Genomic DNA, 27,264 nt, shown 5'->3' on the forward strand with positions numbered 1-27,264 from the left:
CTAAGGGGGACAGCACGATGGCTAACAGGTAAAATAGGTATTTACCTCTTTGGAAAAATATTTTGAGATGAACCACTGTACAAAATTATCCAAGAGTAAAGTTAAAGGGTTACTTGACTGTAGGATAAGCGAGAATTCAGCATGTTCCAATTGAAAGTGGTAGTTAAAAGAACTCTGTAACATGTACCCCACGAGCAGGATTAGGGATGGCGTCAGTGTCGGTCACTGTCTAGTAATGGTGACGGACACTGTAGTACTTGGAAGGAGCTCTGAAAAGAAGGAAGATGAAAACACAGCTCAGAAGCCAGCCCCTAACTCCAACCTAGTTTAGGCTTTCATCCCATATATCTGGATTATGACCCCAGACTCCAAAAGAATTCTAGCCATCTCCCCCCGCTACCCATTGCACCTCTAACACCTCTGTTACTCTCCTGCATCTGGAGCACCTGAACTCTTTGGGCTGCCACCCCGAGCTGATAATTGAACCTGGCACCTAAACCCCCATGTACCCACTACTCTAGGCTCTTACCTCTAAACCCACCTTCCGTCCAATACTCGGTGCCTCCTGACTCTCTTAAGACCTGCCCTAAGGCCCATGGTAGTTTTGGCCTGTGCCTGACTTGGTCCCACGATAGAAGGTTTTAAGGTAATCATATTCTGCTGCTGCTGAGCTGTGTGCCTACAAGAGAGGCAGCTGTTTCTGAATATTCCTTGTGGCTCAGCCATATACTGCTCTGTGGTGGTGACAGATGAGCCCCAAAGTCCTGGTTTCATCTTTTGCTATGACATTTTTCATTTTACACAATTTCTTCATCTATTAAAGGCATACTTCCTACCTCCTACAATACAAAGACTACATGAGATAATACTGTAAAGTGCTTAGTACACGCACACAGTAGGCACTCAAAAGTGGTAGCTATCTCTGGGTCCCTATTGACCGATTCCATGAGTCTAGTTCATGTTCCTCCTAAATGATCATTAACCTTGTCGAGGTCTCACACAGAAAGCCTTTGTGAACCTCGGGTTGTAGAGACCCTGGGCTAAGTAAGAGGTCTGGGTTCAAACTTGTACTGAGGAGCAACAGTAGGCACAGCCAGTTGTCCTTCCCCAAGACGCAGGGAGATGGACAGGCTGAACCAGGCTCGCACTGGCTGCACAGCCTAAATGCCCTTCACACACAGAGTAGAGAACAAGGAAATCCACCAGTGCAGAACATCAGGAGAATTCACCACGTCCCTGACAGGTCATCTAGTCTCCAATTTCTGGCCACTCCCTAAGCCATCACCTTGTCCTCTTTCTAGGTCTACCAACCAACCCATTCCAGTTTTCCCAGGGACCATTTCTGAAAAAGCAAATCTGTCTTAGGCCAAGTTTTCCGGAGACCTAAAGGTGGCATTTGTGGCCTTCTGAGTCTCCTCTATCTAGATTAGGGACCCGAAAGCTTTCAGGGACTTTCCATGTCTACAACAGAGCTTCCTCTTACTTGGCTTGGTCCAGGCTGAGCATCCTGGGCCACGGAAAACTCTGTCTGAGACAGACCGGGTGACGATGTGGAGTCTCCAGAAGTGCTGGTGACCAGTTCCCCTAAAGCATCCACTTGTCTTCTCAAGCTGTGTAACGTGCCCTCTGTCTGCCGCTTCCCCTTAATTAGCACTTCTGCTTGCTTGGACATACAGTGTCGAAGCTGGGCCTGAAAACATTAGAGTAAAATTTCGGGTTTTACACAGAAGAAATGTACTTAGTAGCTTCCTCATGCTTAACACTTGATGGGCAAATCTGATTATCATAAAGTAGGAATGGCTGCTAAAAATGCTCTTGTCCTAAAAAAAAAGGCAATGTAGGAGGTACTGATGGCTACTCTGTGCGTAGAACTTGTACCATGCTGTGCTGTCATTAACTGGGCCTTCTGCTCGGCCTCCTCTCCACTTAACAATGCTTTGGATTTCTGCATCCCTGGCCTCCCCATTAAATTACGACCCTGTCTCTCCCTTCTCTGCCCAGACTTAGCAGAAGACTGGTTTATACTTGCTATCTTCGGTGCCTCTCACAATATATTCATTCCTCAACCCGATGCTACTTTCCAGCTTGTCCCCTTGCTGTTTCTTTGAAAGGATTCTCTCCAAGTCTACAGCAGTTCTGTCCAACAGAACTTTTCTGTGATGATGGGAATATTCTGTATCTGTGCTGTCCAATATAGCAGCCACTAGTCACAGGTGGCTACTGAGTCACTAAAACTGTGGCAACTGAAGAACTGAATTGTTAACCTGATGTAATTATAATTCATTTACATTTAAGTAGCCACATGTGGCTGGAGGCTACTGGCCTTCAAGGACCTCCACTCCCTCAACACGGCACATGGCTCCCTCTCAGCTCATGCTGGATATGGAGGCTTTCTCCAAACACATTCTGCCCTCTCATTTTCCAACTCCCCCACCTACTCTTAACCCCCAAATCTTCAGGTCAATGCTGATCGCTAAATCCTAGGCTCTTTGAAAGCTGCCTATGGAGAAACGGGCCCTGGATGTCTCACAGGCCTCGAGACTCCACGTGTTCTGAGCCAAACAACTTCCTGTCTGACACCTAAGCCTACTTTTCCAGTATTCCCAGTCTTTCTCCCAACCACTGGCCTATGAGTCCCCTTTTGTTTATCACTGTATCTCTATTTTCTGTCCCAAGTCCTTAGGTTCTGTCAGTTTTAGCTGAGGCAAAGCAGCATTACCCAGAACACTGGGCCTAACTCCAGAATTCATGGTTTGAATGCTAACCCCTGCCACTTACTGTGTGATGCCAACTTCTCTGAGCTTCTGCCACATAATCTAGAAAGCTGCTCATGCCGTAACAGAGGGAATGACAGCAGTACGTGGAGGTAAGCAATCTCCCCCCGTCCTCAACACGCCAAGCATCTCATACTATACTGTTTTAAAGGGCAACCTTGAGTCGATCTTCACGGTGACGCAGTCTCTCTCGGAGTGCTTCTCCACGCCAGTGTTCATCCTTTTTCAGAGGGAGAGGGAAACATCAGAGTCCCCAAACGTTGTTAGCCTTTCCCTCCTCATGCCCTCCCCCAGTCCCACGTCTGTTTTTCCAGCTTATCTCGGGGGAGGTGGGAACAAATTATCTTCTAACCAAGTCCAGAGAGCAGCAGGATACACCCTTACCATTATGTGAGTCTGGGAAAAGTTCAGTTTTTCTTCAAAAGGTGATGGTCTCTCACTCATGGTGAATGGGAAGTTCTCTTTCAAGCTTTCCAACCCTCCTTCTACGTTTTCATTCCTTTCCAAAATAGCCTCCAGATCTGCTGGTAGTTCTGGAAGAAACTGGTTGAGATTCTTCAGGCTGGTTCTGATTTCATCTTTCACCTCAGATTTAAGTGTTCGCATGGCGTCACTGATTTCCATCTGTCTTCTCTCCAGATCTTTTTGGTTTGTCATCTGAAGAGTGAGAGTCAAATACCAGTGGGTAAGTTTTGGCACCTACTTGGAACTGAACTGTTTAATGTGTCATGTACTTATGGAGCTTTCCATGTAGGATTAGACTCTCCCAGTCTAAGTGTCAACTGCTCTCAGCCTGGTTACATTACAGGGTATCAGAGCTTTCTCCTGGGGTCATTTCTTCCTTCCTAGGGATTTGGGTCTTCTAGACTTGTTTCTGGCATAAAATCTAACATTTCAACACAGTTCTTTGGGACATGATAAAATTTCATGAAGAACTGCCATTTTTCTTTTAAAAACATAAGATGCTTGCTGAACTTAAGGGGATTTTAAAAGTACATTTTAAACAAATGCTTTTTTCTTGTAGAGGTGCATTTCTATTTTTTTTTTAAGATTTTATTTATTTATTTGAGAGAGAGAATGAGATAGAGAGCATGAGAGGGGGGAGGGTCAGAGGGAGAAGCAGACTCCCTGCTGAGCAGGGAGCCCAATGCAGGACTCGATTCCGGGACTCCAGGATCATGACCTGAGCCGAAGGCAGTCGCTTAACCAACTGAGCCACCCAGGCGCCCTAGAGGTGCATTTCTAAATTTTAAGACTAGAAAAACAGATTTGATTTAAAGGACATTCTTATAATCAGCTTTCACAGTTTCCACAAAGAAATACTCCTATGAAAAGAGCTATTTAAGAAACAAAATCTGTCTGAGCCCAGCAGGCAGTGAGCATGCCTTTCGAGCCTTCTCTGCCCCGGGCGGCCATTGGGGGCTCCTGGGCACGCACCTGTTTCTTGAGCTCCGTGTACTCATGCTGCATCTGGTTGAGCTCCTTCATTAGGCGCCTGGCCCGCTCATGGTTGTCCTGGGCCACCTGTTCGATCGTTGCCATCTCCTTCTGCATGCAGCTGTTCTCCTGCCTTTGCTCCTAGCGCAGGAGGAGGGACGTGACTGGGCTCTGGCACATGGGGCTGTGCCCTGCTGGCTTACACACTCACTAGCTCTGTAACTCCATTTCCCACTGGGGCTCTAGCTGTAACATGGGGATAACACTACCGTCCTTCTTTAGTGGCTGTGGTGGAGCTGGAGTACATATGTGGTCAGAGTCTGTTAGCCCAAAGTCTGAATCCTAGCTCTGCAACATTACCTTTGATAATATGTTACTTTCCTTTCTTGAGCCTCCATTACTGGTCCACAACAGGAACAACAATATGCATCATCAGAGTTACCGGGAGGATGAAAACCTAGACACCTCCATGCTATCCTTACAATCACATGCTGCCAATCACTAGTGGTACGTGTATCACCCTCTGGGAAACACACACCCATTCACACAACAGGGCTACATAATTCCCCCAGAGGGTGTTAGAAAAATCCATTCCTGTGACAGTCTCTACCACTGCCTATCTGCCTCCACCCACCATAGACTGTTGTGGACTTAGAGTATCCCCTCCCCAAATTTTTATCCCAATTGTATTTTAGGGATAAAAGCATGGTAGACTGAGCTCCTTGGTTTTAGGATAATGATTAATTAAAGCTAATTTGACTAAAAAGGGCAGGATGAGAAAAATCTGAGCAGTGACTACAGCTGGGCAAACACGTTAAGGCATCTTCCCCCCAAACCGCTGCAGCCCCTGCCAGTGGAGGTGTGAACAGAGGCTCCTTGCTGAGAGTGCTCTCTGCTTCATGCTGACACCGTCTGTGCACGTGACCATCTCTCCAGCCAGCCGGGCTCCTCTAGGGCTACAGCCCAGACTCAGGCAAAACCCACCATCAGCTTCAAGATCACACTGTACATCATCAATACACCAAAAACAACAGCTGAGTTAGGGACTGGGCTGCCAGGTAACTTGTTTTCTCCACACTGAAGCAACGTTTTAGTTTAAAAATGTAAATGCGTTATTTCCTCATGAGCTGCCAGGGCAACAGGTACTCACCAGAAGGTTCTTCTCCAGCTGGCTCCGCTGGATCTTTAGTGTTTCCTTCAGGCTGGCAACTTGCTTCTCAGCTTTCTTTCTTTCTGTCAAGAACTGGTTCCGTAAGAGGCTAAAGTCTGCCCTCATAGAGTCTGTCTCTTTCTGGAGAGCCTGCAGCTCACCTGACTTTTCCAATAACTGCTGTTCCCGTTCTGAAAGCTGTCGTTCTGAAATGAGCATTTTTAGTAGTTTAGCCAGAGGCCCTGGGCCGGCTGTGGGCAGGTTGCTTAACGACATGCCATTCACTTAGGCATCACTGGGTCTTCCAAGTCCCCACCCCCCCCAACCCACATCAGAGGCCCAGAAAAAGGCCCTAATGAAGGTGCCTCCTGACAAAACTGGGTCCTAAAGGGCCGGATTCCAAAGTGACAGACAGCTATTGTCTTCCCTTTGAGTGTCAGAGACCAGTGAGAATAAACAGCAATCCTGAGGTGCAGGAGACATGGAACAGATGGCTGAAATGCTTTTTATAAACCTGGATTTTAATAAAGGGAGGTGCATCCATACTTTTCCTTCACGTGAGGCAGCGCGGTGAAAAGAACACGGGACCTGGAGCAGGCATGAGCCTTATTTTATACAGGAGGTGCCTACTTCCTGGTGTTCAATGGGAATCTTGTATGCAAACTCATAGTACACAGCTAGTACTCAATAAAATAATATTTATAAAGAACAGTGACAGTTAAAATAGATTTTTCTAACCACACTCTCAGGAATAACACCCTGTCCAGATTTCACTTTCACATGTCTGGTGTGGTCAAACTCAGCACATCTGGTAAGTTTCATTTTCACAATGGCTGGTCTGGATGTATCAAAAGTTGGGGGGGGTGCGGAAGGAGTAATAACTGTTTCACCAAGTTCACCTGAGGGAGAACAACATTTTCTGAGCATTATTAAACCCTGAAGCCTAAGAAAGGAAAAAAAGAAATCATTTATTGATGTGGGAACAATCATTTATCCTGGATTTCCATGTCAATGTCATTGATAATGGCTCAAGAGAGAGTGAACAAACCCAAAAGCAAATACCTGTATTTTGGCACCATTCATTATGTCAAATTTGGACACAAGTAGAATTGTTAATATTGTTTTTTGACTGGGTGAGATGAAATGGATTGTTTCCAAAGCTCAAAATAGTGTACTTCATAGAAGGCCTTTAGAGTGCCTTCTGGAATTTCTTTGCCTTAATGTCTCTCTTCCTGAGGCAGCATTCTCGAAGAAGGCAATATGGTTAAGTAAAAAGACCTCACAGTCTCAGGACCAAATCCCTTCTCTATACAGACAAATGCCCTGTGTCTCTGAGCCTGTTGTCACCTCTCCCGGGGCTAGCAGGTTCCAGCGGGGCATCCCCTCCCTGCCGCATGCCTCCCGACCCCCTTCTGGGTGGTGGCCGGGCTCTGGAGACACCTGGCAAGACAGCCAGCGCCCCCCGCCGCCCCCCCCCCCCAGCAGCGCCATGTTCAGCAGCACGTACTGGTCTGGGAGAGCGTTTTCTCCAGGGTGTCACTCCACCTCTCCTCTTCCTGCAAGGTCCTGACGCGCTCCTGCGCCGCCAACAGCTTGGCGAGCACCTGGTCCAGCCTGCCTTTCTGCTCGCCTATCTCCCCTTCGAGCTGCTGCTGCTGCTCCATCAGAGCCACTTTCCTGGCTTCTAACGTCTTTTCTTCACGTTCTCGCTCTTTCTGCAGTCTCTGAAACATCTTAAGAGAGAAAAACTACAGTCATCAAATAACAGATACAGTGTGTCCCAGATGAGGGAACCTTTGTGGACACTAGCCGGGTTCCGGTTCCAGAGAAAGTAGGAAACAGCCCACGGTGCGAGACAGTGGGTTCCCTTCACAGAGGTCAGCGTGCTGGGCCTGGAAAGCTACGTGGCCAGCATGTGAGGAGGGGATTCGCGCAGCCAGCGGCACGGGACCAGCGAGATTCTTTACAGGACCCACGTTCTGTGGTCTTAATGGTCCGCAAACATCAACACCGACAGAGTCAAAGCGTTGCTGTAAAATCCTCCCGGTTACACAGGGCGGTTATGGGGGACCCTTCCGAGCAGCTTCTGGCTGGGAAAAGCTCACCCGAGTGACAAGTGTTTCCTTTTCTGTAAAATCATAAATGTGTAGTACCATTTCTTGTTGGGCTAGCTTAGTCTTGTTTCCTTCAATCTCATTCTGAAGCGCTTGAAGGTGTTGCTGCTTTGTCTCCCCTTCTTTCTGGCAGTCTTCAAGCCTCTTCATCCATTCACTGATGTCCTTCTCGAGCCTGGTCTGTTCACTAAGCAGCACGTCCTTATGCTTGGTGGTGTGAAGCACGTCCTTTATGTGAAAGAACACATGGAAACTACTAACAAAGCCATCTGCTCTGGGGCTGGTGAGTGCCCTTCCTGAGATCCAGCAAGTCTGACAAAATAAACGTGCAAGTCCTGCATCCTTTATTATCTCAACAAACTTACTGAAGGCATCCGGAACGCAATTTAATCATCAGCCTTCCTCTTTTTTTTTTTTTTTTTTTTTTAAGATTTTATTTATTTGAGAGAGAGAGAGAATGAGAGATAGAAAGCATGAGAGGGAAGAGGGTCAGAGGGAGAAGCAGACTCCCCGCTGAGCAGGAAGCCCGATGCGGGACTCGATCCCGGGACTCCAGGATCATGACCTGAGCTGAAGGCAGTCGCTTAACCAACTGAGCCACCCAGGCGCCCAGCCTTCCTCTTTTTAGTGTCTAACAAGATGACAGAAGATGTCACAACCTAAGAGACCCAGTTCTTCTAAACTTTAGTTGCTCCGTCACTGAGGTGGGAATAAACAAGACTGCTAAGAAGATTAAGGAGAGCTGTGAGTAAGGCCTAGTTCTCACTGAAAATGGACCTAAAGTCATGGTTTTGTTTCTATTTGAAATATTTATGTAGGTTGAAAAACTCAGAAAATAATAAATTCTTCTTTCTACAAGGAATCCAAATTAAACCTTTTCGAAAAAGTTACTCTAACAACACAGAAAATATTCATTAGAGCCCGTGTAAGAATTTTTTAAAGATGGAATATTTTAAGTTTTATACATCTTAGAAACACATATTCCTAAAGACCTTTTGGAAGAATTCAGATGTCTAATCTAAGCCCTAGTTTACATAGTGGAAACTGAGGCCCAGAACTTGCTTGAGGTTCTTTGAAACTCAAATTACAGCACTCTTCTCACTGGACAACACTCAATTGTCTTTAAGAAGACTATCCGAAGTCTAAGGGTCCAGAATCAGCTTTACTGAACATCTGACAAGATGGAGGCCCGGTTGCTCTGAAATTGGCAGTTACTCTGCCGCTCAATGAGTGACCAAATCTGAGCCCAGCCTGTGGGGGCCTTGTCTGTGCCATGGATAAGAGACGGTGCATCCGGTGCCTGAAGCCCCCAGAGGGGCTGGCTGAGGGTTTAGGCTCTGGTCTAGCCACCACCTTACTTATTATCTTCGAGTAAAACTTTGAATCAAGAGTTCTAGGGCTAACATAAATGAGAAAATCACTGCTCTGCACCAAAAGTTTTGTGTATATATATTTATGTCTTATAAATGGCCCTATGGGACCTGCTGGTATGAAAAGGAACCAACCTACTTGATTTGTTTTTTATTTTAACCAATTGTCTGCATGCCTTCAGGTTACTACCAGAAGATTACATTTGTTAAACTTACCTGTCTCGCTAGGTTCAAATGGTCTTGGACATCAGCTAGTTCCTTCTGTAGTGACTTTATTGCTTCTCGTTTTTCTACAGAAATAACATTTACATAACATAAATACACTTGTATGCATTTTCCAAATTCCCATCAGCCCCCCAAAAAAGTAGAGTGGAAGTGAATATAAACTTATTTCTGTTAAATGTATGGCTATGCATTTATTTATTAAAAGGTCAAAAGAGTGAGTTAACACGCACAACCTATGTCTGGGCTTGGACCTCAGGTTTTTAGATTTACATTGTTCAAAACCTCACAATAAAAAAAAAAAAGTATAGATAATACCTAGTGTTGACGATGTGCATGGTTTAAAAATGAATACCTTCTACATTGCTGGGAGAAAAGTAAATTTGGTACAACCTTAAAGGGAGACAATTTGGAAACAGATTTTATATGTGTGCTCGCTTTGTCACTTAGTAGCTGTATGACCTTGAGGAAGTTACTTCTCACTTGAGTTAAGTCACAAGGAAACTAAGCTTAAGCTTCCTCATCTGTAAATGGGTGAAACAGTTTCTATCATAAAAATGTTACAAGGATTAAATGAAGAAATGCATATAAAATAGTTGCATCGTGTCTGAGACACAGTAAGTGCTCGACAAGTACGAGTACCTTGTTAGCTAGAATTATTTAGTAATTTCTATCATGTATGCTTACAAAGTTTTGGTACTGAAGGTGTTATCTGCATCTTTGTTTTTTGTTTTAAAACTAAACACACACACACACACACACACACACACACACACACACACACATCCCAAGGAAAAGTCTGGAAGAATATTCACCACACTGTTAATAGGAATTACCTCTGAGGGGTGAGGTCAATAGTAATTTTTATTTCATCTTTTCGCTTTTCTTTAAATTGTTCTTTAAGGAACATGAACTAATTTTTTTTAAACAGCATTACTGAGATATAATTCACATACCAAGCATTTTACCCATTTTAAAATATGCAATTCACTGGCTTTAAGTATATTCACAGAGTCATGCAAACATCACCACAATCTAATTTTAGAACATTTCTGTCACTTCTAAAATAAATCCCATGCCCATTAGCATGAATTATTTCTATAATAAGAAATGCAAACAATTAAAAGAAGAACCCGGGAGGCAAGACCAAGGGGCAAAGATGGTTTACATTCCGAATGGACAAGTGTTGGACAGCCAGGGTCAGTCCCCATGGAGATGATCTTTGGTAAGAGATTCCTTCTGAGGAATAGCTGCGTTCTGATTTTGTTTTCCAAGACTCTGCTGCAGCAAGATGTGAAAAGAGAAGAGGCTATGGAAACTCCTCTGATTCCAGATATGCTGATGCTGATGGAAGAGAGCCACCAGGAAACCCTCCCAGAAGAACAGCCCTCATCCTCCCCCGATGGCTGGGGGATGCAGAAGGTAAATGTCTGCTCTAAGCAGCAGACAACTGGACAGGCACATTCATAGCAGAGGGCTGACCATGCTGGACTGAATGTGTACGCCTCAACACGGACAGCTCTGTGTCCTCCCAGATGAGCGAGGGCGTGCTGGGAATTCCCTCCCCAGGGATCTGGCATGACTGACCTGCAGCTCTCTTAAGTACACAGGTGTGTCTCCCTATCTTTTCTGTATAGTTTACCAAAGTAGTAATATAGTTTTAATAAGGAAACATTTTTAGGTCACAAAACCTGACTTCTCATCTTTGTATAATTTAACTCCAAATTTAAGGAAGAGGAAAGGTTGTATATTCAGTAGAAAGAAAAGGAAAGAAGAACCTACCCGAAGGAAGGCGCATCCCCCCAAGGGGCAGCCTCGTACCTTGCAGCTGCTGCTGAGCTGCTCTCAGGTCTTCCTGCAGTGAGAGCTTCTCTCTGTTGAGTCCATCTAGCTCCTGCTGCAGCTTTCTGACATCCGATTCCAACTTTTCCAAGTTTGCTTGCTCCATTTTGCTATTCTCTTCTGCCGCTGCTAAAACCCTACCGCGCAAGCAGAGTTAAGTCAGACTATCGAACATGAAACGTCCAAGCATGCACAAGACACAGCCTAGGAACAGTGTTCTGCTTTCACCGGACGGTTATGGACTATGAATGATTATAAACCTTAACAAAACTTAAGGCTCTTCAACTCATTTTCAAAAGACATCTTATTTTCAGCTTTCCAAACAGGAGATTTTTTGAAAAGTGACTCAATAAAGTGAAGTTTTATAAAAATCAGGGATAAAAACATGGATAGCACTCAGAATTCCCCCAATTTGGCAATTAAAATAGATGGCTAGCTTCTGATAAATGAGAAAGCAGGAAACACAACTGTGTAATAGGATTTGTCCAAAAAACAGACATGCACGAGCCCGCTTTCTTTTACATGACCAGAGTCCTATAGTATGGGCTCGTTTCTGTCTGGCTTCTCTCACTGAGCATAGTTGCTCTGAGATTCATCCATGTGGTTGTGTGTATCAATACTGCATTCCCTTCTTACTGATGAATAGTGTTCCATGGTATGGATATACTATCATTTGTCTATCCATTCACACGGATGTTTCCACGTTTTGGCTGTTTCAAATAAAACTGCTATGAACATTAAAGAACATCATTCTTTGTATGAACATATGCTTTCACTTCTCATGAATAAATGTCTCGGAGTGGAATGGCTAGCTCTTCTGGTCAATGTGTGTGAGAGTTTTTAAATAACTGCCAAATTATTCTCCAAAGCAGTCTAACATTTTATACTCCCACCAATTGTGTATGAAAGTTCCATGCCGACATTTGGTATTGTCAGACTTTAATTTTAGCCCTTTTAATAGGTATGTAGTGTTACCTCATTGTGGTTTTAATTTGCATTTTCCTAATGGTTAATGATGAGGAGCACCTTTTTATGTATTTATTTGCCATTCATTCATCTTCTTAAGTGAAATGTCTGCTCAAATCTTTTGCCCATTTGAAAAACTGGGTTGTTCGTTATTTTTTCATTATTGAGTCATGAGAGTTCTTTGTATATATCTGCTCTGGGCACAAGCCCTTTACTGAAAATACATGGTTGCAAAGATTCTTCTCCCAGTCATGACATGTCTTTTCATTATCTTAACAGTGTCTCTTGAGGAGAAGTTTTGAATTTTGATGAAGTTCAATTTTACCAATTTATTCTTTTATGGACCATGCTTTGGGTATCATATCTAGGAAATTCTACCTAACCCAAGGTCACAAAGGTTTTTTTCCTATGTTTTCTCCTAGAAGTTTTAATATTTAGGTTTTACCTTTTTGTTTATGGTCCATTTTGAGGTAATTTTTATTAATAGTGTGGGTGTGGGCTGAAGTTAACTTTTGGGGTTTTGGATATGCAATCATTTCAGCAATATTTTTTGAAATGACCGTCTTTTCTCTACTGAAAAAGATGCCTTTGCATCTTTGTCAAAATCAGTTGTCCACACATTTGTGCATTTACTCTTGGACTTTCTATTCTGTTCCACTGATTGATTTTTCTATCTTTATACCAGTACCACAGTGTTTTGATTACCATAGCTGTATACTGAGTTTTGAAATCAGGTAGTGTTAGCCCTAAACTTTTGTTCTTTTTCAGGGTTGTTTTGGTGTCATATAAAAAGTTTTAGATTCTATTCTATGTCCATCTTTTGCATTTCCACATGAATTTCAGAACCTGATTGCCAATTTCTATTTGGAAAGCCTGTTGGGATTTTGATTGGGATTGTTCGGAATCTACAGATCAATTTAAGGAGAACTGAATCTTAACAATATTGCCTTTCTACCCACAAACAGGTATCTCTCCACTTAGCTCTATCTTCTAGCATTTGTTATTTTACCTAAAAAAATCCACAACAGGTTATTTTAAAAAGTGCTTTGGAAAAAGAAAAGCCTAAAGGAAATGCACCCAGAAATGCTACTGATGAGCTGTTCTGTGATACTGAGTCCGTGGAGTAGTTTTCTTTTCTTTATTTTCCACTCCTTTTCCACTGTGTATATTATTATGCTTTAGTCTTCAGGAAGGGATCTTGTAAGCTTATTGGTTTTTGCTCTCACCGTTTGGTCTGTGCCAACTTCTTTTCCCAGCTGTCCTGTTTTCCTTCGAGATCTTTCTTTTCTTTGCACAAAGACTCAATAGACGACTGTAACGCTCGGGTCTCAGCAGTCATCTGCTCTACTTCCCGTTTGTCCCTCTCGAGGAGCTGCTTCTGCCACTCTATCTCCCCTCTCTGTCGCAGGGCCGTCTGCTGCAGGCTCTCTAACTCCAGTCTCTCCTAAATCAGATAGAAGGGGACTCACACGTGCCCAAAGAGAAAGACTGCAGTTGGCTAAGGGTAGAACGGCTTCATTTATTACCTCCAGCACTTCAACCTGAGTCTTCTCTAATTCAGACACCTTTTGATCATGCTGTAGCTTCAAACCTTGCAGCTCATTGTTTTCAAGTTGCAACATGTCCAGAATATTCTTTAGTTCTAAGAGAAACAGAGCACGATCCATGCTATTAAATGTAGTTGAAAACATTTACAGAATGAAACAGAAAATAATGCTGTTGATACAAGAAACAATAGGTCATCAAAACATATCTATTGTGCTGAATTAATGGAGCTAATTGTATTTTTAAAAATATTTTATTTGTCTGAGAGAGCGAGAGAAGCATGCACACAAACAGGGGTAGGAGCAGAGGGAGAAGCAGACTCCCCACTGAGCAGGGAGTCCGAAGCAGGGCTCGATCCCAAGACCCTGAGACTATGACATGAGCCAAAGCCAGAGGCTTAACCAACTGAGCCACCCAGGCACCATGGAGCTAATTGTATTTTAATGAAAAAAAAAAATCCTTTAAAATATTGCTAAATATTAACTTGTTAAATTTTAATTTGTTAAAAACATTTGAATAAAAACATTAACAAAGATCTAGTTTTAAGAGCAATTACTCCATCTAAATGGATTTTAAGCAAAATAAATAGGAAAAATGTTAAAATCTGAGATTCAGATAACAATTTTTTATCTTTTAAAATACAGATTTTCAAGAATTAACTTTCTGATTATACAAATATTTGCTCACTATAGAAAATTTCAAGAAAAAAATGAAAACCCATTATTATCCCACCATCCAAAGATGATCACTACAGCAATAGCATTTTGATGTACTTCCTTCCAGGAGTGTGCTGCAGACGTGCGTGTGCGCACACACATGCACAGACTTTCAAAATAAATTGGGACTATGCTCTATATTCAGTTTTGTATCTATTTTTTCAGTCTTCCCATCAGCATCTTTTGCATGCCATTAAATGTTTAAAATGTGGCTTTTAAATTGGCCAAGTTTCCAAATTCTATTAGAAATTTTGCTGCAAGTAACCAACTTAGCCAGCTTAATTTGTGAAACAAAGAAATAAAGACTTACTTACTAAATAAATAAAATATTGCTAAAATGTATATGAATGCTTCCTTTCTCTCAGTAACTAGAAATGGGCTAAATGGTTCAATAGGTGTGAATTTTCAGACTTGAAACACTGGGGGATTGGTCCAATTTATTTTTCTATCAAATAGCCTGTTAAGTGTTCTTCCTTCTCCACACCCTGGTCAGCAATTATTATGACTATTATGCTCTTAAATAAACTTTATCACTTTGAATGGCAGAAAATACTAAAATATTTATTATAAAATACTTTTATAATACTGCTTTTCTTTGCTCATCTATAACAAAGTTGAACTTTAAAAGAAGTTTATTCCACCATTTGTATTTTTTCTGTGATCTGGAATAGAGATATTTCCAAACTCTGACTTTATATGATTCCTTTCCTTTAAACTTACCAGTTTTATGTTTAGACATTTGTCCTAAAACTACCTGAAGATTTTCTTCCTCTTTCTCAATTTCCTGCTTTATGAGTGCGAGTTGAGTTTTTTTTTCACTAATCTGGACATTCAGTTCTCCTTTCTGAAAACTGAGTTCTTCCAGAAGAGATTTTACTTCCTGTGCACCCCCGCCAAAAAAAAAAAAGAAAAAAAAAAGTCAACTCTGCTTTACAAAATTATGAATAGAAATTACACTGGAATCACTTTTGTTATTAACTATCTCATTTCACAAAAATTCTAATCTGGAAACGAGTTCAATTTTGCCTTTTATGTCACGAACAGCAGTGTATATAATTTATACTAACATATTTCTGTATAATAGAAGTAAGAAAGCCACACATTACCTTCATTTAAAATGCATAAGCAGTATTTACTCTATGCAAGGCAATTTGTCATAGAAAGAAAAGGCTGACTCTGATACATCTCCTGCCTTTAAGAGGCTGAGCACCTTGGGGGAAATTAGGCAAGGGGCATAAACATGATCATGAAAGGCTATGATGCCCTAGGAAATGTGCAGAGTGCCTTCAGACTCAGGAGAGAGAGAAACTCCTTCCAATGTAAAGGAAAAGTCAGGGAAGTCTTGGAGGCATCAAGCTGAACCATGAAAAATGGGTAGGATCTGGACATTCCCAGAAAGGAAATTCCTGGAGAAGAAATGGTATGAGAAAAGGCATAGAGGCAGAGAACCTCTATGGGAGAGCTACCCAAGCAGCTACAGCCTGGATACGTAACACCACATCAAACTGATGTTCCAGAGGGGTCAAGATTCAGGAATTTATATTTGCATTTGGAGGGGAAACCAATTAAAATATCTCAAAATAAATCAACATCATTCTAGGACTTTTAAGAAAACCTAGTGAAAAACGCACCCGAATGTGATTGCACTTCTCAATTACTTCGGTTTCTCCCAGTCTCAGCGCTTCCTGGAGGTCAGCTTTGGCCTGGACCATGCTTTCCTGGAGGAGATGCAGTTCTTCCTTTTTACGCCCTAACTGCCTGTCCAAGACGGCCGTCTCCTGCTGCTGACCTGACACCTGCATTAAAGAAAAGGGAAGAATGCAAAGCTTGCCAAAGGCCATGCAACTTTCAGTGCTTGCTGTGATGGAGAATACCCCGTCCAGCTAACGGTAGTGGGGCAATCAGGAACTAGCCTACGTGTAATTATCCCAGCTGCATGAGTCAGGAGGACCGGGCTGGGGGTGCAGGCATAAAATGCCTGATAAAGATCCTGAGCTCCTGAGTGCTTTTATGTATAAAAGCACTCAAAGCATAGCAAAAACAATATGATAATGATGATTATGCCTCAGGTTATGGTTTTCAAAATACTTACATATCTATATCTTATTCCATTTAACCACTACCTTGGCAATGGAAGTCAGGCAGGGATTTAAAAAATTGATTCATTTTGTAAAATTAAAAATTACTAACAATTTTAAGGATGGTACACACTTGTTTATATAAAAAAAACAGAAAATGCAGACATGCAAAAGGAAGAAAACAGAAGATATTCATAATGTCCCCTTATCAGATGACTGCTTTTGTACTTTGATATAAATATACCAGCACAAGTGTTCATAAACACATTTAGCATAAGTGATCTCAGGGTGCATCCCGTTTTGAGACTTGCTTCTTTCACTCAATAACATATTCTATTGAGTCAGGATTCAAATTTGGGTTGGACTCTACTCTTTTTTTTTTTTTTTTTAAAGATTTTTATTTATTTATTTGACAGAGAGAGACACAGCGAGAGAGGAAACACAAGCAGGGGGAGTGGGAGAGGGAGAAGCAGGCTTCCCACTGAGCAGGGAGCCCGATGTGGGGCTCGATCCCAGGACCCTGGGATCATGACCTGAGCCGAAGGCAGACGCTTAACGACTGAGCCACCCGGGCGCCCCTGGACTCTACTTTTAATCACTAGGAGATACAGCCACATTTATGCTTTAGATCTTCTTTTGTATTTTCCAGTCTTTTCTACACTTGAACATGCATTACTTTTTGTAATCATACATTATGATTATAAATGATGTAGGTTTCAAAGCAGCACGAGCTGTTGCCCTACCTGCCTTTTCAGCTTTTCCAGCTCAGCTTTCTTGGCCTGCAGGAGGTTCTCTGACTCTCTGAGGACCTGCAGATGGTAACCCTCACTGTGCTGTGCGGTCTCGATGTCCTTCTGCAGTTGCTGCAGCCTGCGAAGAGCAGCAGCACTAGAGCAGGGCCAAAGCGAGGCTGGACCCTGAGCGCCGTCGCCCAGCCCGAGCCCCTGACGCCCGACACACTGTACTTACTCTCCCGTCAGGACCTCCTTCTTCATGTTTAGACACTGGAAGTCTGAGTCTTTTGCCGCCACAACTTCGTTTATTTCTTTCAAGATTTCCTCTTGCTCCATTTTGTGCTGCTCCAAATCCTTTGTGTCAGCCTGGAGCAACCTAAAACACATCGCTTTATTCTCCAAGGCCCCTTAGATTCGACCTGCATTATTTATCGTAAGGCGTTTATTATCCTGTTAGAACCAAACTCCTCCCTCATCTTACTGAGTAGCTGAGGGACTCCACCTACCTGAGCTGCTGGTCGGCTTTGACAAGGTTAACAGCAGTTTCCTGGGCTCTCTTTTCTAACTCCTCAGCATCTTTCTCGGTTTGCAATAAATTTCTCTTGGCATTAGCGAACTTCTCAACAGCATTTTTGGTCTAAAAAAGACACTATCATTAAAAGCAACCCAGTTACCATACTCCCTCACAGCTACTGTGGTGTAAATTGGTACAACTCTTTCGGAAAACAACAAGGCAAGACAAAAAGACTGGTAAAGATGTTCATTCACTTTGACTCTCCAATTGTCAGAAAAGAATTCAGGAGTAAAAAACTATTGCACAAAAATGCTCATTGTGGATTGATATAAGACTTGACAAATAATAGATTCAGTAAGTGATAACGCATCAACACAATGGAATACTGTGTAGCCTTTAAAATGACAACATAGCAACATGGAAGAATGTTGTTGATATTATGTTGGCTGAAAAAAATTTATTTATTTAAGATTTATTTATTTATTTGACAGGGAGAGACACAGCGAGAGAGGGAACACAAGCAGGGGGAGTGGGAGAGGGAGAAGCAGGCTTCCCGCTGAGCAGGGAGCCCGATGCGGGGCTCGATTCTAGGACTCCAGGATCATGACCTGAGCCAAAGGCAGACGCTTACGACTGAGCCACCCAGGCGCCCCTGAAAAAAAAAATTTAAAATGGTACAAGTACTCTAAGAGCAACTATGTAAAACTGTATCTGTGCCCACAGAGACAGAAAGGCTGCCCAAAAAAGAAACAGTCCCTTGAGGGTAGTGAATCTGTGAATCTTTTTACTCAAAAATAATCTGTATAGGGGCGCCTGGTTGGCTCAGTTGGTTGAGCGTCTGCCTTCGGCTCAGGTCATGATCCAGGGTCCTGGGATCGAGCCCCGCATTGGGCTCCCTGCTCAGCGGGGAGCCTGCTTCTCCCTTTGCCTGCTGCTCTCCCCGTGCTTGTGCTCTTTCTCTCTCTGACAAATAAAATCTTAAAAAAAAAAATAACCTGTATATTATTACGCTATTTTTTAAATTAAAAATATCTCCCCACTTAAGTGACAACAAACTGATTTTACCAATATTCCCTCCCCATAGAGATCATTGCCGTACTGTATTATCATGCTAAATAAAACCTTACTGATTGAAAGATGATTTAATTATGGCTGAGAAACACAAATACTAAATATTTTTGTTGAAGTATTTAAAAATTTTCCTATACAAGATTTGGCAATAACAGATTTTTTTTATCAACTTGGTTTCCTTTTTCTGTCTAAAATAAGAGGCTTAAAACAATGTCATCAAAGGTCCAAAAATAGTGTTTGGTTTGCACTTGGTTGAGCAGTGACTCACCTTCAGGCAAAAAGCTCCCATTCTGCAGTTGCACTAAACTCACAGGCGTATGTTAAACTAGACTACTAAATATCCCGTGTGGATGCAAAAGGGTTGGCAAGCTCCCAAACAGCTAGATATATATTTTTTTAAATTTAAAACCAATTAACATAGAGTGTATTATTAGTTTCAGAGGTAGAACTCAGGGATTCATCAGTTGCATGCAACACCCAGTGCTCATTACATCACGTGCCCTCCTTAATGCCCATCACCTAGTTACCCCATCCTCCCCCACCTCCCCTACAGGAACCCTCAGTTTGTTTCCTATGATCACGGTTTATCTTCCTCTCTGATTTCGTCTTATTTTATTTTTCCCTCCCTTTGCCTATGTTCATCTGTTTTGGTTCTTAAATTCCACATATGAGTGAAATCATATATCTTTCTCTGACTGGCTTATTTTGCTTAGCCTAATATCCTCTAGTTCCATCCACATCGTTGCAAATGGTTAAGATTTCATTTTTTTGATGGCTGAGTAATATTCCATTGAATATAGACAGCACATCTTCTTTATCCATTCATAACAGCTAGATATTTCACCATACTTCTTTCCATGTCAGAGAGCTGGTTCCTGTCAGTTTCATCAGCAAAGCACCAGATAAAATGCACTACATGCTCCAAAAAGTCACATTTCTAAGTAGTTTTTGGTCTCTTTCTATGTGAGGTTATAACACATCTGGCATCTCTACAAAACACACCACCTTCTCCCTCTCTCCTCCCCCTTAGCAAGCTGCCTCCCCGAGTCATTTTGGGAGGCTGAAGGGGAAAGAGCTTACTAGCCTTGGTTCACTTACTATCTCCGCCAACTAACAATATCTTTAATTTTTGTTTATATACTAGTGATACATTCTTCTCTAGTCCTGCTCACACCCATGTTCTCTCACAATCATTTAACATGTGACAGAAGAAGGAACTGATCATCTGAAAAGACACCAGGATGTTTTTCCATTTGTTAAAGCCATCACTCACAGAATTTCTTTAATAAAGCCTTTGTTTCAGTCCCTGGGTAATAGATTTCTATTCATTTAAATCCATCCGTGTTGAAATAACAACATACAAATAGTAGTTCCTGAAATGCTCCATGTGGGTCTGGGACTTCTTCACTCTGGAATTCTCTTGGTGAAGCAGAACTTTAGCTGCGCAACCCTGGCCTAGCTACCAGCCTCCCTATGCCGCATCGTCACCAGGCTAACAACCATCTTACAGGATGCCAGGAAAGTTAAATGAAGGGGTATTCATAAAACAGACAATGTGTGGCCAGAGTAGAGGCCCAATGACAGGTAGCTCCTTTTCCTCCTTGATTTCCTTCTGTGTTGTAGTCTCAAGAACAGTACCTCAGACCAAAAAATATTTGATTTCATAACATCCACTTGGAGAACAAAGTAATACTAGGAAGAAGTCTTCTGAGATCCACTGCTGTTCTAAAATATAAGACTGACCTATTTAATACACAGAGCTATCAGAGCCCAAATAATTTAAAAAAGACAAACACAGGATAAGGAAGTGGGGTGAATTAGGAACTAAATGACTTTAGCAGCTTTCAATATGCTACTTCATTTAGGGGCGCCTGGGTGGCTCAGTCAGTTAAGCATCTGCCTTTGGCTCAGGTCATAATTCCAGGATCCTGGGATCAAGCCCCACATCGGGCTCCCTGCTCAGCAGGGAACCTGCTTCTCCCTCTGCTTCTGTCCCCTCCACCCACTCTTGCACGCGCGCTCTCTCTCTCTCAAATAAATAAAATCTTAAAATACACTACTTCATTTAACCCTTACTGAACAGCCTTGGTATTCCTGGCCTGAACTGACAGATGAGGAGAGCAAAGCTGGGGACCGAGGGGGCTCGCCCAAATTCTCGCAGCTCTTTAACTACCAGAGCGCAGCCTGAAACCCAACTGTCTGCCTTGGATGACTGTGTTCTTGTCATGTTTTCTTTCTAGTCCTTCATGCTGCCAACAGTAAACTGCCTCACCCCAAACCACAACAGAACATACTTTCTCTTTCGTGCATGAAAGCTCCCTTTCGGCCTCTGCCAGCAGGCGGTCGGCTTCCCTGAGCTCTGCGCGACGCTTCAGAAGGGTCCTCTCGAGGCACTCAATTTCATCAACAATATCTTCATGGTGTTCGAGTGACTTCTCTATTTCTAGTTCATTCACAAGACTTTCAACATTTCCATCTATGAAGTCTCTAAAAAAATCATATACACACACATCAAGACATTTTAAATGCAGACGACATAGACACTTGTAGCTTGATAAGATGTAGGATGATTTTCTAATTTCATATGAGAAGCAGTGGGAGACCGGCTACATTTGATTATGTTCAAGGCTACGTTTACCCTTTTATTCAACACAGTATACTGCTGGGGGCACCTGGGTGGCCCAGTCGGGTAAGCGTCCGACTCCTGATTTTGGCTCAGATCATAATCTCAGGGTCGTGAGATCGAGCCCTGCGTCGGGCTCTGAACTCAGCGTGGAGTCTGCTTGAGATTCTTTCTCCCTCATCCTCTCTCCCTCCCCCTGCTCTCACATGCATGCACAATCTTTTAAAAAAAACAAATATGGTATACTGTTGACAGTAAGTACACAATATATATAAAGTATGATGTAGTTGTTTTATCTTTTTTGATTCTTTTTTTTGGGTCAGCACTTGTCAAGAGAATGTTGATATTTCTATTCTTCTGTGGTATAAAAAATAAAACAAACTACTACCATAATCATCATCCATTCCCTTAAAACTCTCTCTCAACTTGCAGCTCACTAGCTGCCTCAAAGACTAATTTTGTGATTTACCCTGTTCTACTAGAGTAAAATTATAGTAAAGATATTTGACAAACAGAAAGCCAGACAAAGGATTCACTAACTCAAGGTTAACATGCCAAAATTTGAAAATGAAACTGTGACAGTAAAACATGAAAATAAATTCATCAACATATTAACAGATTCTTTCTCTTTAAATGAAGGCATACAGATGATCTTTATTGTCTTCTTTGGACATTTTTGTGTTATCCAGATTCTTTAAAATGATCATATACTTATGATATAGTTATACCTTTATAACTAGGAAAAGAAGTGGTTATCCCACTGCCTTACTATCTTCCCTCAAAAAACCTCACAATAAAAACCCTCTTCCCCATCACATACCTACAAAAGTAATAGCATAATCATCTGCGAAACCCTCAAACATCTAGTCCCCATCTTCTGGTGTGACCCTTGCTTTTCCCTGCCAGGTCTCCTGACCAGTCACATGTGAGCTCCTAGGAGGCAGAGACCATAGCTCACTCACCTCTGTGACCTCCACAGATCTCCTCCCAACCTCGGTGCCTGGGCCAGTCTGGCTTACACGACAAAAAACTGGGGAGAACCATCAGAACTCATGGGCTACTGCAGAAGATGGGCTTCTACCCATCTGACGCACTCAGCAGATAATGCATTTGTTAACAGACCCTATGCCAGATGCCGGGGCACAAAGAGGGAGGCCCAGCTACTGCCCTCCTGGGCTCCTTACAACATGGCGTGAACAGTATTATGCCCAAGGTTGCCAGCCCTGAACCGTGAGAGCCTGAGATGAGAAAGGTTTTGTGTGAGAGATGGGATCCCTGATCTTCACCTGGAAAGACAAGGTGGAGTAGGCAGGGGGTAGGGAAACCATTTTAGGCAAGGACAGTATGTGCAAAGGTGGGGAGGCAGGAGAAAACGTGGTGTTTGGGGAAACCAAAGAAAAGTAGGTAGGGCGTGAACAAACACTGTGTGTGGGAGAGAAGGGTAAGGCAGACGGGCAGGGTTCAGATCTGGAGGGCGGGTGTGTATTGTGATGGGACCGCATCACATGGCAGAGTGGCACGCTCAGGTCCTGGCTATGTGCAGGGTAGAATGGAGAGGCTGGACAGGGAGCCTGATGCGGAAGCTAGTCCAACAAACAAGGATGACATGATTAAAGGCCAGGGCAGCAGTGACGAAAGAAGGGGACCAGCTTGACAGCTCTTTGTGTATATTTGTAGGAACTGGACACCAGCTGGAGGCTTGGGAGAGTGGGGAAAGAGGAGCTGAGGACACCTGACATGTTTTTAGCCAGAGTAACTGGGGAGGGCAGATGGCTGTGCCATTCTCCAAGAGGACCTACAAGAAGAGCTGATTTGGATTACTGGCCAAGAGTACTCAGACTTGCACTGCGCAGCCTGGGAGTCACCCTGTGGCTAATATTTTAAATTCAACTCTATTCCTCACTCCATTAGCCACATTTCAAGGGCTCAAAGGCACATGTGGCTAGTGACCACTGTTCTGGACAGCACAGATCTGCAGCATTTTCAAGAACACAGAACGTTCTACCGGACAACACTGATTTAGGTTACCTTAATGAGCCAATATCCTATTTATCAGAATTATAAAAATAAAATGGCTAATAATAATTACTTTCGCTGTTGATGTTTCTGGATGGTTCTATGTAATTCTTCTACTTCATACTCTAAGTCTTTCTTCTCTTGCAAAAGACCATCAATATTATGATGCAGTTCTTCCAGTTCTTTCTCCGACTGCCGCTTAGATGCTCTCATGCACGGTTCCTGTTTCTCAGATTTTAAATGCTGCATTATGTCTTCTAATCTAGAAACTTCATTCTCCTGAACAAAGAAAAAAACGCAGTACTGAGAACATCACTTGATGTCTCTCTTCTTTCCTGCCAAGAGCTGCAATTAACTCGAAGTGCTATCTACAATGTGAAAATGGTGGTAGCTTCTAAGACTTCAGTGTGAAAAGAAAAATTAAGTCAAGCCAATTTTTCACATACCACAGATGAAACTGATGAATAGAGCTTTTAACTTTTCTATCAGCCCAACTATGGTTGATACACATTCACCAAACACCTCGTATGGATCATCTCTACCTCCAGAGGTCAGCAAGTAGCAGAAGAGACAGACACAGGTCTCTCCCTCCTCCAGGCACAGGGGAGGGGAGTTGTCTGGAAGGCTGCCCAGAGGGAGAGGTGTTTTGCCCGGGTTTTGAAGAATAAAGGACATGGGGAAGACCTAAGCTGAAGAAAGAACCTGTGCAAATGCACGGAGGTCTAGGAGGGCATGTGAGAAACTGCAGGACAGCTGGGTACCGCTGGCGGGTAACAACCAGCTCTTACTGAGAGGGGCTCACGTGCCGAGCCGACAGCACTGCTGTAAACACACGCGTGCTGAGACTGCTGGGCGACGTGAGTGACTACCGACCGCTTCAACCACATGAGCACACGCAGGCCCTCGAAAAGCAGCCTGACCCACGGTGTGTTCCAGTCCTGGTCTCCCTCCCAATCTCCCGGGGAAAAGGAAGTACAAAACGCTCTAGGTTCCTTAGCTTTGAGGAGGAGTTTGTGGTGCATTTTAGTTCTTTACCACAGAGTTAAAAAGCAAGCTAGTGATTAGGAAGTAATCATTTTTTGAAATCTAGCCTTAGGTAAGAATACGAAATACACTAAAAATTTACACGGTTAAGTCAACTATACGGCCTTTAAATGAAGAGAGCTTTCAACTTTTCCATCAGCCCAACTATGGTTGATACACATTCACCAAGCACCTCTTATGGATCATCTCTCCAGAGGTCAGCAAGGAGCAGAAGAGACAGAAAAAGGTCTCTTCCTCCTCTGGGCACAGGGGAGGGGAGTTAAAATACTACTTAAAGTCATTAAAATACTACTTAAAAACATTTGTAAAACCATGGGGAAATGCCTGTAATGTTAAGTGGGAAAAACAGAATATGAAATCTGTGTAAGAATTATGAAAAGAAAAAAATAATCACCTATCTCAGATAATCCCCACCACAACCCTGCTGCTCATGTATACACAAGCACATACATGTGTATGCGTGTGCACACACAGGTACATGTGTGCACAAGTACAGGAACCACTACGTGAGTACCCCTGCACGTACACATCAGTACTTGTCAACAACACACACGGTACATGTGCGCGCGAGTACAGGAACCACTACGTGAGTACCCCTGCACGTACCCATCAGTACTTGTCAACAACGCACACGGTACATGTGTGCGCGAGTACAGGAACCACTACGTGAGTACCCTTATACGTACACATCAGTACTTGTCAACAACAGACATGGGTACATGTGTGCGCAAGTACAGGAACCACTACTTGAGTACACCTATACGTACACATTAGTACTTGTCAACAACGCACACGGTACATGTGTGCACAAGTAGAGGAACTACTACGTGAGTACCCCTATACGTACACATCAGTACTTGTCAATAGAAAAATACACTGTAAGCTCTCCAAAAATAGTTAATTTCTAGACTGAAAGCATTTTTGTTAGAAGATGGTTAAACAAAGTTTGCAGACTGGCCTGGTATCCTAACTCTTGTCCAGAAGAGTATTTTAATAAAAGAATGCTTACTCCACTCTAAACACCAACCTTATAAACACACTTGGGACATAATCCGTTCATAAATAGGTTGAATCATTACATATATACCCTTATTCAGTCTCCCGTGGGCGCAGTGTGGACAGGGAGTCTTATGTCTTTCCACTTACCAAGTTATGGTGTTCTGGGACGTTGCAATGCAGCACCCCCACAGGGATGTGGGGTACAGACAAGTTGGCAGGTAGAGGACCATACACGATGGGAGCCCCAACAGGAGGTGGGCCATAAACAACAGCCCCAGGGTTGAGAGGTTGGCTATTGTTGGGTAAGGGAGGAGGGGGTGCATACAGGGCCATGCCCTGGGGTACAGGAGAACCATCAGGAAACACAGGGTATATCATGTATCCGGGGGGAGGTACAAATGACTGGACCTCTTGGTCATCCATTTGGCTCTCTTCCTGGCTATCTCCTCCGCTGTCTGCATCTTGAAAGAAACAGAAGAGTGTTTTACCCCCATGGCTTATTAGGTAAACAAATTTATAGAGAACGGCAGCACTGAGGCCCAAATCCTGAGACGTGAGAATGAAATTTCGCCAAAAAGGTCAAAAGCAGTTTTGAAAAGCTAATCAAAACAGGAATTCGTATATTTTCAGTGGCTGATACTTGAGTTTTTCTTACGCCTATCTGTTGATTTGCCCTTTTTTTTGGTCTTCATTCATTTATTCAGCAACCACTTGGGTGCCTGCTTCAGGCTAGAGAAGACCAACAGAGATGTAGAGCGGAGCAGTGAGACCCACAGCCCTCAGCACTGACCACGGCTCTCTAAGCTGCTGGCCTTCCTGCTTATCTCCCCGACCAGCAGGATCTACATTTATCACTGATGACAGCCTAGCACACAGCAGGCACTCAATAAATAGCTCCTGAAGGAACACAATCTCCAAAGGTGATATTCCTACTTTACACTTAACAGTCTCAGAGGAGCTAAATAATTTGCCTCGGACCATGCAGCTACCTACTGCAAGAGCCATGATTAACTCCCAAGTCTGACTCTTCCTCTCGGAGCTTTAGAAGATGGACCTATAACACTTCACTTTAGGGGCGCCTGGGTGACTCAGTCGTTAAGCGTCTGCCTTAGGCTCAGGTCATGATCCCAGGGTCCTGGAACCGAGCCCCACGTCTGGCTCCCTGCTCGGCGGGAAGCCTGCTTCTCCCTCTCCCACTCCCCCTGCTTGTGTTCCCTCTCTTGATGTCTCTCTCTCTCTGTCAAAAAATAAATAAAATCATAACAAAAAAACAAAAAAACCCACTTCATTTCAGTCAAGCTAATCAATGCCATGACACAAGGATGTAAGCACCTGCCATGCTCCAAGAGCGCAGGTGAAGAAGCCGCTCAGTCAGCCTGGGTGAGGCAGGGTGGAGCAAGGCTCCATAAAGGAGTGTTGTTTGAGGGCCTGGGTCTTGTTGAAGGATCAACAGGAATGGATTTAGGAGAGGAAGGAAGAAGGACATTCTAAACAAAGGGTTAAAACAGGGAGGTTAGAGGAACATGGCATGCTTTGGGTATCTTAGGCAGCTGGGACGGCTGACTGTGGCACAGTAATGGAAGGGGAGACAGGAGGTCACTGGCCAAGGCCGCAGCACAGAGGGCCTTGCAGAACAAGCCAAGGAGTCTGGATTGTGTCTTATGGATTTCAGGGAACCAATAAAAGAGAAATGCAACTTCCCTTCTGTAATTTAACTTACCTCTATTTGAAAACGATTTACGTAACCCACTTCTGATGGGAGAATACACCCAGTATCCTGAGACAGGTGGAGGCCCACTGTCGTGCTTTCCATCCTGCTGTCCATGACGTGGTTGTCTAACAGGAGTTGAGGCCGTGTACTTTAGGCCAACGCCAGAGTCCTTGGTGGCCTGGGAGCTGTGGCTGGAAACCTAAAAGAAATGATAGAAGAGCCCACTATTTATTAGAAATGAAAAGGCTGAGTTCGAGAAATGCCAAAGTCTAGAACAAAGATGAGATGTAGCAAAGTTAAGAAAGAACTGGTTTCTTTTCATAGATTCTAATTCTCAT

General features: G+C 43.2%; 1 protein-coding gene across 6 annotated transcripts in view; it reads right to left on the reverse strand.

The window, feature by feature from the left end:
* CNTRL (centriolin) overlaps window positions 1-27,264 on the reverse strand; it is an 87,696-nt gene that overhangs the window by 3,820 nt on the left and 56,612 nt on the right. For 3 of the 6 annotated variants that reach the window (XR_003523860.2, XR_003523859.2, XR_003523861.1), the window contains 21 exons: window positions 26,936-27,125; window positions 25,363-25,676; window positions 23,246-23,451; window positions 20,828-21,020; window positions 17,455-17,585; window positions 17,184-17,324; window positions 16,958-17,084; window positions 15,768-15,932; window positions 14,857-15,016; window positions 13,402-13,517; window positions 13,102-13,319; window positions 10,889-11,046; window positions 9,062-9,135; window positions 7,515-7,703; window positions 6,869-7,094; window positions 5,362-5,567; window positions 4,212-4,352; window positions 3,159-3,431; window positions 2,932-2,994; window positions 1,484-1,690; window positions 46-269 (listed from right to left, as the gene is read on the reverse strand). Coding sequence is in view for 2 of the 6 variants with exons in the window: in XM_027616751.2 (XP_027472552.1) it covers window positions 1,484-1,690; window positions 2,932-2,994; window positions 3,159-3,431; window positions 4,212-4,352; window positions 5,362-5,567; window positions 6,869-7,094; window positions 7,515-7,703; window positions 9,062-9,135; window positions 10,889-11,046; window positions 13,102-13,319; window positions 13,402-13,517; window positions 14,857-15,016; window positions 15,768-15,932; window positions 16,958-17,084; window positions 17,184-17,324; window positions 17,455-17,585; window positions 20,828-21,020; window positions 23,246-23,451; window positions 25,363-25,676; window positions 26,936-27,125 (3,498 nt within the window). In the remaining 4 variants the exon portion in view is untranslated. Of the gene's footprint in view, window positions 1-45; window positions 270-1,483; window positions 1,691-2,931; window positions 2,995-3,158; window positions 3,432-4,211; window positions 5,215-5,361; window positions 5,568-6,868; window positions 7,095-7,514; window positions 7,704-9,061; window positions 9,136-10,888; window positions 11,047-13,101; window positions 13,320-13,401; window positions 13,518-14,856; window positions 15,017-15,767; window positions 15,933-16,957; window positions 17,085-17,183; window positions 17,325-17,454; window positions 17,586-20,827; window positions 21,021-23,245; window positions 23,452-25,362; window positions 25,677-26,935; window positions 27,126-27,264 lie in introns of those variants that run through there. The other 3 variants (XM_027616751.2, XM_027616752.2, XR_004819552.1) reach the window with 3 other exon arrangements.

This window comes from Zalophus californianus, chromosome 13 (assembly GCF_009762305.2).
Source record: "Zalophus californianus isolate mZalCal1 chromosome 13, mZalCal1.pri.v2, whole genome shotgun sequence".
Classification (NCBI taxonomy): Eukaryota; Metazoa; Chordata; class Mammalia; order Carnivora; family Otariidae; genus Zalophus; species Zalophus californianus.